General features: G+C 43.4%; 1 protein-coding gene across 2 annotated transcripts in view; it reads right to left on the reverse strand.

The window, feature by feature from the left end:
* dpysl3 (dihydropyrimidinase like 3) overlaps positions 1-13820 on the reverse strand; it is a 64749-nt gene that overhangs the window by 15909 nt on the left and 35020 nt on the right. For both annotated transcript variants that reach the window (XM_079565963.1, XM_079565964.1), the window contains exons 8-11: positions 10367-10487; positions 9034-9190; positions 7998-8139; positions 1505-1675 (exon numbers count right to left, since the gene is read on the reverse strand). In XM_079565963.1, the coding sequence (XP_079422089.1) occupies positions 1505-1675; positions 7998-8139; positions 9034-9190; positions 10367-10487 (591 nt within the window). The remainder of the gene's footprint in view (positions 1-1504; positions 1676-7997; positions 8140-9033; positions 9191-10366; positions 10488-13820) is intronic.

Below are 13820 nucleotides of genomic sequence, written 5' to 3' on the forward strand. Positions count from 1 at the left end.
GAAAAAACGAGTCCTAAACTTCATCACATATGCGCCTGTTTATGTTTTCACCTGCCGTGTCTCGCCATAATAAATATATATATACGGTATATATATATATTTTTTATATTTCTTTGTTTTTGTTTTAATCAGTCTGTTACTTATGGCACTTAATGCTACAACTTGTGCGGTCAGTAAAGTAATATAGCTGCATTTTGCTGACCCTGTGCTGTTGTTTTATCTGGACACTCCACTCACAGGAAATGAAAGGATGACATCATACTGTACAAAGCCACGGATCCTCCATGGATTTCAGAGAAAGCCTATTATTACTGCGCACCATCACTTAGCCTGTCATGCTAATTCAAACAAAAGATGATTAGAATTTATGGCATTGCAAAACCTCATAAGTTTGCGCTTATGGGAGTTTTTTTTTTCCAGAGCCCATGAATGGCATCAACTGTAAGTAGGCTATCTCAGAATAAACAGGAAATACAGACTCCAGGTTAATTTCCTGTTTCCTGTTGGATCATTTCTGGTATTTACTGTATGTCTCACGAGATAAGATAAATGCTCGACACGTGCAACACTTTTGACTGCAGAAGAATGCAAACATTACAGACAAAACTAAACAGATAAATTGGGAAATGCTATGAATATTATTAATTTTCCAGTCATTTCAAGGTTATTTTGATCCACACAGGAAAATGGTCAATAATCACTTGCGTACTTGCATGCTCTCCATGTCTCTCCATGTAAATTGTAAGTTACACAAACCTTGCTGTGAAATCTGGAGTCTCATGACCTGAACTCATCCATTGAAAAGCCTGTTTTAACGCACAGTGATCAGCGCATGTCCTTAACCTCAAGGGAAAGTCAAGGTATTTGCTATTACAACAGCAGCCTGCACAGTCCAAGATTCAACCCGAGGACCTTGGGAACTGTGGACCAAATGCACCCTAGACAATTCGAGGTTGTTTCAGGTTGTAGGTGGAATCTTGTCTCAGGGAAGATCTAAAGTGTGTCGTAAAGAAGCAAAGTTTTTTTTTTTCCCTTTTTCCCTTTGAAGGAAGTAATAGGAACGCTTTGGCTGCATCTAAAAAAAATGTGCCCATGTCTCTGTTTCCCTTGGTTTCCCACAAATACAAGCAGATGTATGGGTGAAACAAACACACAAAGCTCTCAGTACAATTTAGCTCAATATAACAGTATTTACAAGCACCTGTTGCAATGTCTTTGATTGGAGTTCCTTGTAAAAGTCGAATTGGGAAAGTATTCTTTAGAAGTATGAAGTTTGGCAATAGCAACCTTTTTTTGCAACCTGATATGAACTGCTCATACTAACCTCGCAAAACTGAGATCATGTTTCAAGTAAATGTACATCTATCGGATTATGTTTTAGAATGTTTCTTGGTAGAGCACTTTCTACCCTTGCTGGAAGACCATCAGAACATGATTCTAAAAGACGATCGATGCACAATAAATGGATAAGTTAGTTAGTTGACGACAGTGGTTTGTGACGTACCGAGTTGTGCGTCTTGGCGGTGACGGTGCGGACCGCGTCTGTGTCCCAGATGACCAGGTCGGCGTCGGAGCCCACGGCGATCCGCCCTTTCCGTGGATACAGGTTGAGGATCTTCGCCGCGTTTGTGCTGGTCACTGCCACAAACATGTTCTCGTCCATCTTCCCCGTCGTCTGCACACATGAAGAATTGAGTAAGACGGCGTAAACATCGAGACCACGTGACTGTCATGGCAACAGACCAGAAAATTACGAGTTACGGCCTCAGAGCGTTCCAGCTATGTAAACTGGTATGTAAACAAAATGGTTGATGCTACAACAGTTAGCTAATAAGATGCTAACATTACAAGAATGTTTCTAAGCACTAGGTACATTTCAAAACATGCTACAAAATGTTATATTGCAAGTAAAAAAGTAATCTTCATATCACTGATGCGTGATTTTGCTCTCTTCATCTCATATCTGAACTCGGACTCCTCTGATCATCTCCGACTTCACATGTTGTAATCACCACTTTGCCTGGAACGCGCCAAGACCAAGTGAAAGTAGAGTGGATATGCCTTCAGTAGAATCATAGTTTGTAAAATTAAGAAAGGACTTATTGTGGCCGACCTCTTCCTGTAACCATAAGGAGAAGGCGGCTGGCTCCAGAAGTCCCTGGCTACTATTGACTTTACATTGAAATCTTTTCCCCTCTTTAAGTCATTTATAAACGGAGGCTTGTCATTCATACCACCACATGTTTGTCTTAACATGCGCAACATTGTCCTAATTTTATCCCTTTAACTATTTTTATTATTCCAAATAATGGACCTGGCTCCAAAAACCCAGCCAAATTGCTAGCATGAACAAGCTTCAGCTAGCCTGCGCTGAACGCTTTGGGGGAAGCCTCGACCCCTCAGTCCATTCTTAATTTTACAGTCTATGAATGGAATGCAAAAAAACACCAATCTGAGGCTGAGCAGTTTGTAAATTTTACATGTCATACAACTATAGAAATAAGAAGGAGAAATGGTGTTCAATCGACAGTTAGCAAGCCGCCTCCTCCGGAAAACTTGTGAGAATTCTGTAGACTAATTCAGTGCTTCCCAACCTCTTTTGTCCCGCGTACCCCTTGAGGCATTTAATTATACTCTGAGTACCCTCTAATTCAGAGGAGCCTGCCAAACAGTGTTATGTTCAGAATGTAGCTAGACAGCCTACTCTCAAAGTCATACTGTTCACTGAAAAACATAATGAAAACTAACTTATCTTTGAACTAATATTGAAATTGTACTCTGTACCTGTCATATAAGAGATACTTTACGACAGTAGTCACATGCCGTAAATATAATCTAGCGCGGTTACTGGGGTAACTCCCGCTAGGACACTGTACACCTCTTGTTGACCTGCATGTTCATGAGGCGAGCTCCGAAGTAAAGTTTGGCACTACTCAATCACGAAGCTTGGTGTGGACATTCAATTACTTTACATGGTGTCAGAAGCTGGTGACGAACATACGGCTTCAGGAAAATGGCAAAGTTTAATCCGCCGGAGAATTTCCCGTTCGACCGCCCGACTGAATGGGGCGATTGGAAGCAGCGTTTCCAGCGTTTTCGCGTAGCTACGAAGCTGAACAAGGAGGACGGTGAGGTCCAAGTCAGTTCATTGATATACGCCATGGGCCCGGAGGCTGAAAACATTTTTAAAGCATTCACTTTTGCGGAGGACGCCGATCAAAAGAAGTTTGACGTCGTGTTAGGAAAATACGATGAATACTTCTACCCCAAAAGGAATGTTATTCACGAGCGCGCATGTTTCCACCAGAGGGCGCAGCGGCCCGGTGAGAAAGCTGAAATGTTTATCAGGGCTCTGTATGAACTGTCAGAACATTGTGATTTTGGGGCACAGAGAGAGGAACACATCAGAGACCGTATAGTGGTGGGAATTAATGATAAGGAGATGTCTCGTAAACTGCAGTTGGAGACACAGCTTACATTGTCTCAAACTATTCAGGCCGTGCGCCAGTCCGAAGAGGTGACCAGGCAGGTGAACCAGCAGGGCGAGGCGTGCGCAGCGGTACAGGAGGTCTCGCATGCAAAATCTCCACACAGAGGAAAACAGCAGTGGAAAAATAAAAAGAGAGAAAGTGGGGACCAAAAATGTGGAAGATGTGGCAAACTAAAGCACAGAGACCAGGATAAGTGTCCAGCCAACAAATCAACGTGCAACAAATGCAAGAAAGTGGGCCACTGGGAAAGAGTATGCCACAGTAAATCAGTCAGAGAAGTGACAGAAGCAGCTACTGTTTCCCAGACACCGTATTTCCTGGGGGCTGTCACAGATGCGAGCAGAGAGCGCGATCAATGGACAGTTGAAATTGTGATTGGCACAACACCGGTTAAATTTAAAATCGACACAGGGGCAGATTTAAACGTGATGGAGAAAGAGACATTCAACATGTTAGTCCCTGAGCAAAAACTGGTGCAGTCAAACATTCCACCAATGAACAGCCCCGGTGGTCAGCTAAGTTGCATGGGGAAATTTCAGGCGACTGCAAAATACAAGGAAAAGCAGTACTCATTCCCAGTGTACGTGATCCACAGCCAGACAGCTAATAACCTGCTAGGCAAAGATACAGCATGTGCAATGGGGCTAGTCAAACGCATTGAGGAAGTGCACAAAGCATTTGGTGAGCACGGGACTCTTAAGACCGAGCCCGTCAAAATACTTCTAAAAGAGAACACAGAGCCATATGCAGTACACACAGCACGAAGAGTTCCCCTGCCTCTCTTAGAGAAAGTAAAAGAGGAAATACTGCGCATGGAGGAGAACGGAGTAATCGAAAAAGTGACTGAACCGACAGACTGGTGCGCACCCATGGTGCCAGTCCCAAGACGAACCGGCAAAGTGCGCATCTGTGTAGACCTGAAAAGGTTAAACGAGGCTGTGAAGAGGGAGAGGTATGTTCTTCCAACTGCAGAGGAAATCACTGCAAAACTGAGTGGCGCCACCATGTTTACATCCCTGGATGCGGCCTCAGGGTTTTGGCAGATACCTCTTCACCCGGAAAGCAGTAAGTTGACCACATTCATTACACCCTTCGGGAGATACGCATTCAAACGTCTCCCTTTCGGTATCACGAGCGCTCCGGAAATCTTCCAGAGAAAGATGGCCGAGACCCTGAGTGATCTTGACGGAGTGGCCATCTACATGGACGATGTACTGGTGTACGGTGACACAGCGGAACAGCATGACCAGCGCCTGAACAAAGTACTGGAGAGAATCGAGTCGGCAGGCTTGAAGTTGAACAAAGACAAGTGTGTGTTCAGACGGAACCAACTTCACTTCCTGGGCCAGGTGATTGACAGGTCAGGAGTAAAACCCGACCCTGACAAAGTAAAAGCCATTAAAGAGCTACCAGAACCACAGACTGTCCAGGATCTGAAACGTATCTTGGGCATGTTCACGTACTTGGGAAAGTATATTCCACATCTGTCAACAGTGGGCCAGCCTTTATACAAACTGTTGAGATCCAAGACTACGTGGACGTGGGACCACTCACAGAAGGAGGCGTTTCAGCGTATCAAAGACATCCTATCTACCTCTCCTGTTTTGAAGTTCTATGATGTGAACCGACCTACAGCTGTATCAGCCGACGCTAGCAGCTATGGCATTGGAGGCGTGCTGCTCCAACTACACGATGGGGACTGGAAACCGGTCGCGTATTGTTCTCGCTGCTTGTCCGACGCCGAAACCAGATATGCCCAGATAGAAAAAGAATGTCTGGCAAGCATTTGGGCATGTGAGAGGTTCGAGAAGTACCTAGTCGGGCTGGAGAACTTCAAGTTGGTCACCGACCACAAACCTTTGGTGCCGCTGATGAATAAAAAGGATCTGGATAATGTCCCGATTCGTTGCCAAAGACTGTTGATGAGGCTTATGCGGTTCAAGCCTACGGCTGAATATGCACCAGGCAAGACACTCACTGTGGCCGACACGCTCTCTCGCAGCCCAGTACAGTGCACAACAGAGGCAAGTGACACACATTCAGATGTAGAGTGTTACATTGCAGCCGTCATCAGCAGCATGCCGGCCACACCACAAAGACTTGAGACCATAAGGCAAGCCACTGCAGCCGACGGTAACTTGCAGATGATACTGCAGTACATTAAGTCAGGTTGGCCAGAATATGTAGGAAATGTCCCTATTGCCATCAGAGACTTTTACCCAGTCAAAAGTGAATTGTCAGAGTACAATGGGATTGTCACAAGAGGCTGTCGCATGCTGATTCCGACTACTTTGAGAGCTAACATCCTAGATCGGATCCATGACGGACATCAAGGTCTGACTAAATGCAGGGAGCGAGCCAATGAATCTGTGTGGTGGCCTGGCATTTCTACTGACATCAAACTGAAAGTTGAATCCTGTCAAACCTGCCGTGAGATGAAGCACACACAGCGAAGGGAGCCCCTCATCTCAACCATTCTACCTGACAGGCCCTGGCAAAGACTTGCAATCGACCTGTGTGATTATAACAGACACACTTACCTGGTAGTGTCAGATTACTTCTCCAGGTTTATCGAGATACTCCACATGCCGACAACTACTGCCTCGCAGGTGGTGCTGAAGTTGAAAACGCTTTTCGCACGCTATGGCTGCCCAGACCAGGTTGTTTCGGACAACGGGCCTCAGTTCGCATGTGCGGAGTTTCAAGACTTTGCCCGTGACTTTGACTTCGAACACATCACCTCTAGTCCACATAACCCCCAGGCGAACGGACAAGCGGAAAGAGGAGTACAAATTGCAAAGAGGATTCTAATGCAGAAAGACCCTTTACTCGCTCTCATGTGTTACCGCTCTACCCCGTGCGCCACCACAGGTGTGAGCCCAGCTGAATTGCTCATGGGGAGAAGGATTAAAACTACACTTCCGACGCTCGAGTCAAACCTCCAACCCCAATGGCCTGATCTACAAGCAGTCAGGAATAAGGATGCAAGGGAGAAACAGAAACATGCCTTCTACTTCAATCAGCGCCATGGTACAAAACCCCTGCCACCTCTGAAACCGGGCGATTCTGTTCTCACCAAGCTGGACCATCAGCATGTTTGGGGATCACCCGCTATTGTTGCTGGTGACAGCACTACTCCAAGATCTTACGTCATCGAGACGCAAAAAGGGGCAACTCTGAGACGCAACCGCCGCCACCTGCTGTGCGTGCCTGCATCTTCCGTTACTACACCACCTCCATCACTACAGCAACCTCAGCCGGATGCTACTGTCCAACAGGCTGAACCTACCGATGCTACAAATGCTGCGTTGCCTACTACCCATCCTTGTCCACCTCCAGCGCATGATGGACTGTTATACACACGGTCTGGTAGGCTATGCAGACCTGTAGAAAGACTGAATCTGTAAGGGTGTACGAAGAACGCTGCCCGACACAGATACAAAAAAAAAAAGAAAAAAAAAAAAAAAAGAAAGAAGACAAGTGTTAAGAGTGTAAATGATTTCGCACTGTTTATATTACTGTTTACATTTTGAAATTCCTGTGTTACTGAAACAGCTAATGAAAGAGTTTCATACAGTATCTTTCACATGGTTTTTGTTTTGTTACCGAATGTTAAGAAGAGAAGAAAAAACAAAAAGTTAAAAGGGGAGATGTCATATAAGAGATACTTTACGACAGTAGTCACATGCCGTAAATATAATCTAGCGCGGTTACTGGGGTAACTCCCGCTAGGACACTGTACACCTCTTGTTGACCTGCATGTTCATGAGGCGAGCTCCGAAGTAAAGTTTGGCACTACTCAATCACGAAGCTTGGTGTGGACATTCAATTACTTTACAGTACCCCTACCAAGTATTTAAGTACCCCCAGGGGTCTCCGTACTCCTGGTCGGGACACACTGGCCTATTGAATGTCTTTTTTCTATAGCTGTTAGCATTTAGTCATCAAACATTGCAATTTAAAATGATGCACATTTATAAGAGTGGGATCAGATAATTAACAGCGTTTTAGCAAATTATCTGGTGCAACCTGCCACACAACACTAAATTATACAAGGATTTTGGTATAATTTTGCCACAATAAACAATTAGTGTCAAAGGTTTTACTCATAAGTGGGCCAATTAAGAAGCGCTCTAAAACAACACAGATGTGGTGATACGAAGACAAAGGGAAGGAGGAACCGGCGGTACGCTGAATCCAAGAAAAAGACCAAAGTATTGAGTGAAAACAGACAGTTGTGCAGCATCAAAGCCATTCACGAAGCCTCAGACAGAAAGAGGACAGGACAGATGCTGTGCAGACCATGAAGCTCGCAAACCGTCTCAAAATAGTCATTACAAAGCAACTATAAATCAAGCCACAGGGGGTGAGAACGCTGAATGATTTTGGCCAGTCCCAGTGCTGATATTTCTTTTTTTTTTTTCTACAGAGCCACTTCGGTACCATTTCCAAGTTACCTTTTGGTCATGTCTAAATATCCAGAGGATCTCGACTGCAGCCACTCACCACAGCCTTGTCCCAGATGAGGGCCATCCGCTCCTCCACTCCGTTGACTCCTTCTGGGATTTGAGTGAAGTCGTCTTTCCCGATGGCCTTCTGAGCCACGCTGAAGGTGCAGTGAGCGCTGCCCGTGACGCTCAAGTCCCCACTGGACAAAACAACATCAAATTTGTGGAAATTTAGTTCATCATTGTGGATTGTGGGCATTATTTGGATGGCTACGCATGGATATTTGAATGTCTACGCATGTAAAAAGACACTTTCGGAGTGGAGATTGTCTGCATTTCAAATGTGCCTAAAACGGTAAATACATGCTTTCATTTTGAGCTAAAAGTGTGCTGAGAAATGAATGGAGCCATGATGAAGAATGCAGGACAGTTCTGGGTTCTAATTTAGAAGAAGAGACGGCCCAAGATTACTTAAACCTCCATGAAAAAAGCAAAATACTACTCCAGGTATGTAACTCAAAAATCGATTTAGCCTGTTTGGGTAGTTTACTCATAACTACAAATTCTGGCCGAATAGGCAATGTGTCAGACTTGTCGCATCATGGAAAGGTTTAATTCACACCAAAATCAGCTCTGATTTTCCAGACTTTTGTGCAATTTCTGTTTTGACACACATTTTTGTTCATTCATTTACACAGCCATTAAACATTACAATTTACTAGCAAACCCAATGTGCTATAAAGAGACTCCCTTGGACACTGTGTTCTTTTTTCCCCTAACAACCTCATTTGCTGTAATGACCTTGATGAGTGGAAATCATTTTTCATACGACTCAAATTAGAAGAGGTCTTACAGCAGCCACGGTTTATTTTGTTGCTTGCGTATGGTAACTATGGAGCTCAAGGTAATGCAGTGAAAATGTTACTACAGGCTAAAAATAAGACACACCACTGTTTCTTGTGCAAACGTTGACATCTCCATTCATAACTTTCCCGCTTCAGTGTATTAAGTATTGACACACCAATTTTGTCTCCCTTAAAATCTACTACTACTGTATATATCTACAAATATGCATTTTCAGTAATGTTTCTAACCTGGACAGCAGCGTGTGGAGATAGTCTGGAGTGGTGGGGTCTGGACTCAGTGGAGGTGAGGTCACGAAAGATGCAGCTTTGGCCCAGTTCTTGCTCCAGTAGTGAGTCCCATCGGTGCCCAAGCTGGCTGCGATTGGCTCCCCGAAAACGACATTTCCTGAAACAGATACAGGCAAACGTTAGCCGCTGTATGATCTAATTTTACTTCAAACTTCATTTTTTTTATAGAGTGACATATTGTATTTGCTTTAGTGGGTGCCTGTTAGCAGGACGATAAATACTATGAAAAATGAAGTGATTTAACTGGGGGAAAAAAGCATTGTTCCTGCTATAAAATTGGCTTGGTTTGATTCTGGATTCTTGCATGTTCTCCCAGTGTCTGCGGTTTCCTTCGGGTGTTCCAGTTTCCCCTACCGCTAAAAACATGTGCAATGCGGCGCCTTATGGTACAACAACTCCTCTCAGTGGGACTTTCTGGTTAAATAAAGCACACACAAAAATCATGTTTGCTCCTACAAAGGGTGACAAAAAGTTTCCATCCTTTCAACTTAAAGCAGAACTAAGTAACTTGTTTACCTTAATAAATCCTTTTCATAGTCCCTCTGAGGGCAACACAAGTGTTAATGGGATGATTGAGGGTTTTTTTCTTCTCCCCTTGGTGTCTCTGGCCAGAAAACCACACTTACAGCTTTCCCTGCCTCCGACCTGGCAACCGCAATACACACTGATGGAAAACATCTCCCTCGCTGCTCTCAGTTGTTTACAAAATCACTTTGGACTCGCATTTCTGAGGTACAGGTAAGTCCTAACTGTATTCTGTCTACAGCTTTCGGTTTGTTGATGAACATTTTACAAAACATGGTTATTTGGTTTATCACAGTCAGAAGAAGCTAACAGGCTAACGGGTAAAGCTAGCTGTGGGCTGGCGCCACTTTAGCAGTATTTACAGCAAAGTTTGAGCTGGAAAAAAATATCTCTATTGTGTAATTGTCTTGTGGCACAATGTACAATATCCCTCTCTCCCTTTGTCTTTTCTCAGTGTAGTATTTACTCTCACGGACAATTTCTGAGTAAAAAAAAACGCATCATGCCACAGCGCTTATGGCCTCTTGGGGCAAAAGTGACTTAGTTCTCTTTTAATTTGATTTACGAACCCTTTAGGAATTAACTTTTTTTATTTTGTGACATGTCTTTTGCATTAAAACTGAAGGAAATTAATTAAATAGTCAATTGATGATAAAAAAAAACAAAACATAAAATACAGGACCTTATAAATGTATAGAAAACCATTGAAAGATTTCATAAATGGCAGTGTTAATAGGATTCTCCTCACCCTTCTTCCGTGCCAGGGAGATGATGTCCGCTGCGCTCTTGCTCATGACGCGGGTCACGTACAGCGGGCAGTTGGTTTGGCTCGCGATGGTCACGGCCCGAAACACCGCCTCGGCCTCCAGCTAAACGGGACAGAAACGTGCGGTGAGGACATGTCTACGATTAGAACTCTGACCTCTGATTAATGCGAAAATAAAGATGTGCAATTAGATTGTATTACTGGTATAAAATAGGATGACCATAATGACATGAGGGTGCAGTTTGTACGTCACTTGGCAGAAGGAAAGGGGCTTAATTTCCACATAAGAGAGTAAGAGCATATTATTACTTTGCTATATTTTGCACAATTTAGATTTGTCTTTGGAGAAGCGCTGCATTGAAAACCAAATCCGGTCCTGTTTTAGTGATCTTAACAACATTTGCCTATTTAAAAGTACATTTCACATTTTTAGTAGAGTCCTGAGTGCCCGGTGTATTGTTGCGTTAAAGTAAAAGCATTTTTGTCAAAACATGTACCAATAACAACAACTTCGAATAACCTTTTAATCTACCGTAAATGTTTGTTCAAGGTGTGTTATTATTTGCTCCCTTGGCCACAAGACTTACAACAAGACTTCATCATATGTCCAGCCAACACACTTACTTACAGCTTACTGACTTTTACCAACAAACTTAAAGCCACGCTGCTGAACATTCCAAGTTATTTGCTTCTACATCACAAAAGCAACTTCGACTTTACTGCGCGGACGTAGACAAACGTGGAACAGCTTGGTAGCTTCCAAATTCACCCCAATTTGGAGCTGTACTTATGCTGGGAGAGGCTAAATGCTAACAACATTTGCGTGACTGAGCGCACGCACAACGACCAGACAGGTACGCATCAACTCGTCTAAGCTCAGGCAAGAACATATCTCAGTATGGATAAATTGTGGCCTACTCATTTAAGATAGGCCTACTACAAATAAATAATAAAGTCATGTTATTAAAAATGGCCCGGTTCTTATTTTAAAGGGGCTAGATACTCACTACTGCCACCTCAGGTCTTTCGCGTAACTGCAGGTTCTATATTAAGCTCGAGCATGACAGCACTTCGGACCCGAATTAACACCTTTTTGAGCGACAGTGCAGGATTTTAGAGGCAGTGGTGGTGAACAGGTCTGGGCTCATTCTACACATCAGGACATGGCTAGAACATGTAATGCATAATTTTAATCACGTATAGTCCCTTTAAGTGTCAGTATAATGCTGTGACTGGAGCATCAGGGTTGGCACTAAAGCTAAAGTTAGCATTGTATCTGTTTTACAAACTCAGCAAACCATAGTAAAGTTTTACGCTGTCATTGATCGAAGGGCCATATAGGAATAACTATTCATAAATACCACAAACCTTTTACCACAGTGTAGAGTGACACCACAGGGCTGCGAGCGAGGGTCGGGAGAGCGCAGTGAGCTAAATTGCATGGATGGCACGTCTCGTGATATGCAAACACATTTCATTTCATTTACTTTTTTCCACGTTGTTTCATGAATAGCTTTAAACTGTATGTTGTTTACGTGAATGAAAAGCAGCACAAAGAAGGTTATAATAGGTTATAATTTCTCCAAACAAACAAAACAAAACATAAAAGATAAGACAACAATACGACTTCAAGCCCCGCAGGCAGGTAATGTTTTAGCAGAAAAAAAAAAACAAAGGTACATTTATTACACATGCTGCATACATGTTGCATATTTTATAGCAATGTATATGATTTAATTGTCAGTTTGAATTGTTTTTTAAATTCATGAACAGTGGAGCTGTTCTTTACATTTAGGAACAGTTTGGAGAGTAAAGGAACAGGCCACCGTTTTTCCATACTGAGATAATGTTCTTACCTGAGCTTAGACGAGTTGATGTGTACCTGTCTGGTCTTTATGCGTGTGCTCAGTCACGCAAAAAGACCAAAGATGTGGTTTTAGCATTTAGCCTCTCCTCCTCTCTCTTCTCTCTCATGGATCCAAACAGGGGTGAAGTTAGAAGCGACCAAGCTCTTCTGTCGATTTTGTAAGCGGATAAAAAGGGGCGTAAGTCGTAATAGTGCCTTCGACTTTACTGCGCGGACGTCGAAGTGTCTTTTGTGCGACTACACTTGGATCGTGTAAATACTCACGTAACCATTTTTAAATAGGGAAAACGTGGATTAGCTTGGTCACCTCTAACTCCACGCCCGTTTGGGTCCATAGAGGGGAGGAGGAGAGGCTAAATGCTAACAACATGTTTGGTGTTTTTCCATGACTGAGCGCACGCGTAGAGACCAGACAGGTACGCATCAACTCGTCTAAGCTCAGGTAAGAACATATCTCAGTATGGAAAAACGGTGGCCTGTTCCTTTAAAGATTGTTGGACGTTTGATAGAGTCCCTGACTCTGTGGATAATACAGCAGCAGTTTCCCTTGAGCACTAATAATGAGACCAGCTGTGTCCAGACGCTGCTTCATCAGCAATTCCACCGTGACTCATCGAAAATAAGCTTAAGGTTATGAACTAAACAGTCGTATAATGCTGGTAAACAACTGGTAAAACAAACATGTCAGTATCACCAGCCGCACATCCTAATGATAAGCCAAACGCAGACTATTTTGGTTGATCAAAATAAATTGTTTGGAAGAGGACGCAACATACTAAACCTTGTCGACCTGTTAATCTAAGCAACGCAGCAACATCTCCCAGCAAAGTTACGAGTCAGGCTTGAGGAGAGGCCGGCGTGCTCAGCGAAATCACAAAAACCCACTCTGGTTGTATTGAATTCCGTTTATTGGGTGAAATGTTACGCAGCGCGGCTTTTAGTTTTTCATTACAATTACAACTGCAAACTTAGAACAACGTCGCTTTGCTTTAATCCTGAAACTATTAAAGAAGAGCCAGTAAAAAAAAGTAATGTGACAACTTGAGAAGTATCCGCTGTGCGACACACAAGAGCCGATTGTTTTCTCCGTTTTTTTACGATGCAACGCTCCCAATGAGCCGTAAACAAACCCAGACAGCGATGCAGACACACCGATCAGACGTTATTAATCCGAGCTGGAAGCGTCTCAATTACGTTACTCGAACTTCCAATCCTTTGGCCTCGTCTTGACAGCATTACACTACACAATTGATGGGAATGAGCCTCCGCAGTGCAAAAAGTGGAAAGTCCCAGGCAGTCAAGTTGCTGCTTAGGCAAAAAAAAAAAAAAAAAGTTTGAAGACAAAACTTTTCTGGCCAAAAAGGATCTTAGAAATGCGAGATGTTCGAGTGTCTGAAACCATGTGTGTGCGTAAGAGGAAAAACGTGTTATAAGCCGCTAAAGGAGGGTCAACACGGACAATGAAAGAGCGTTTATGTGCGGTCATGTTGGAAATGTAAATGATTTTAGCCACAATGCTCAAAGGGGGAGGATATACACATAAGAAGTAGATTTACGTTTGGGGAAGAA

The sequence above is a fragment of the Gobius niger genome (genome assembly GCF_951799975.1).
Source record: "Gobius niger genome assembly, chromosome: 11".
Taxonomy (NCBI): domain Eukaryota; kingdom Metazoa; phylum Chordata; class Actinopteri; order Gobiiformes; family Gobiidae; genus Gobius; species Gobius niger.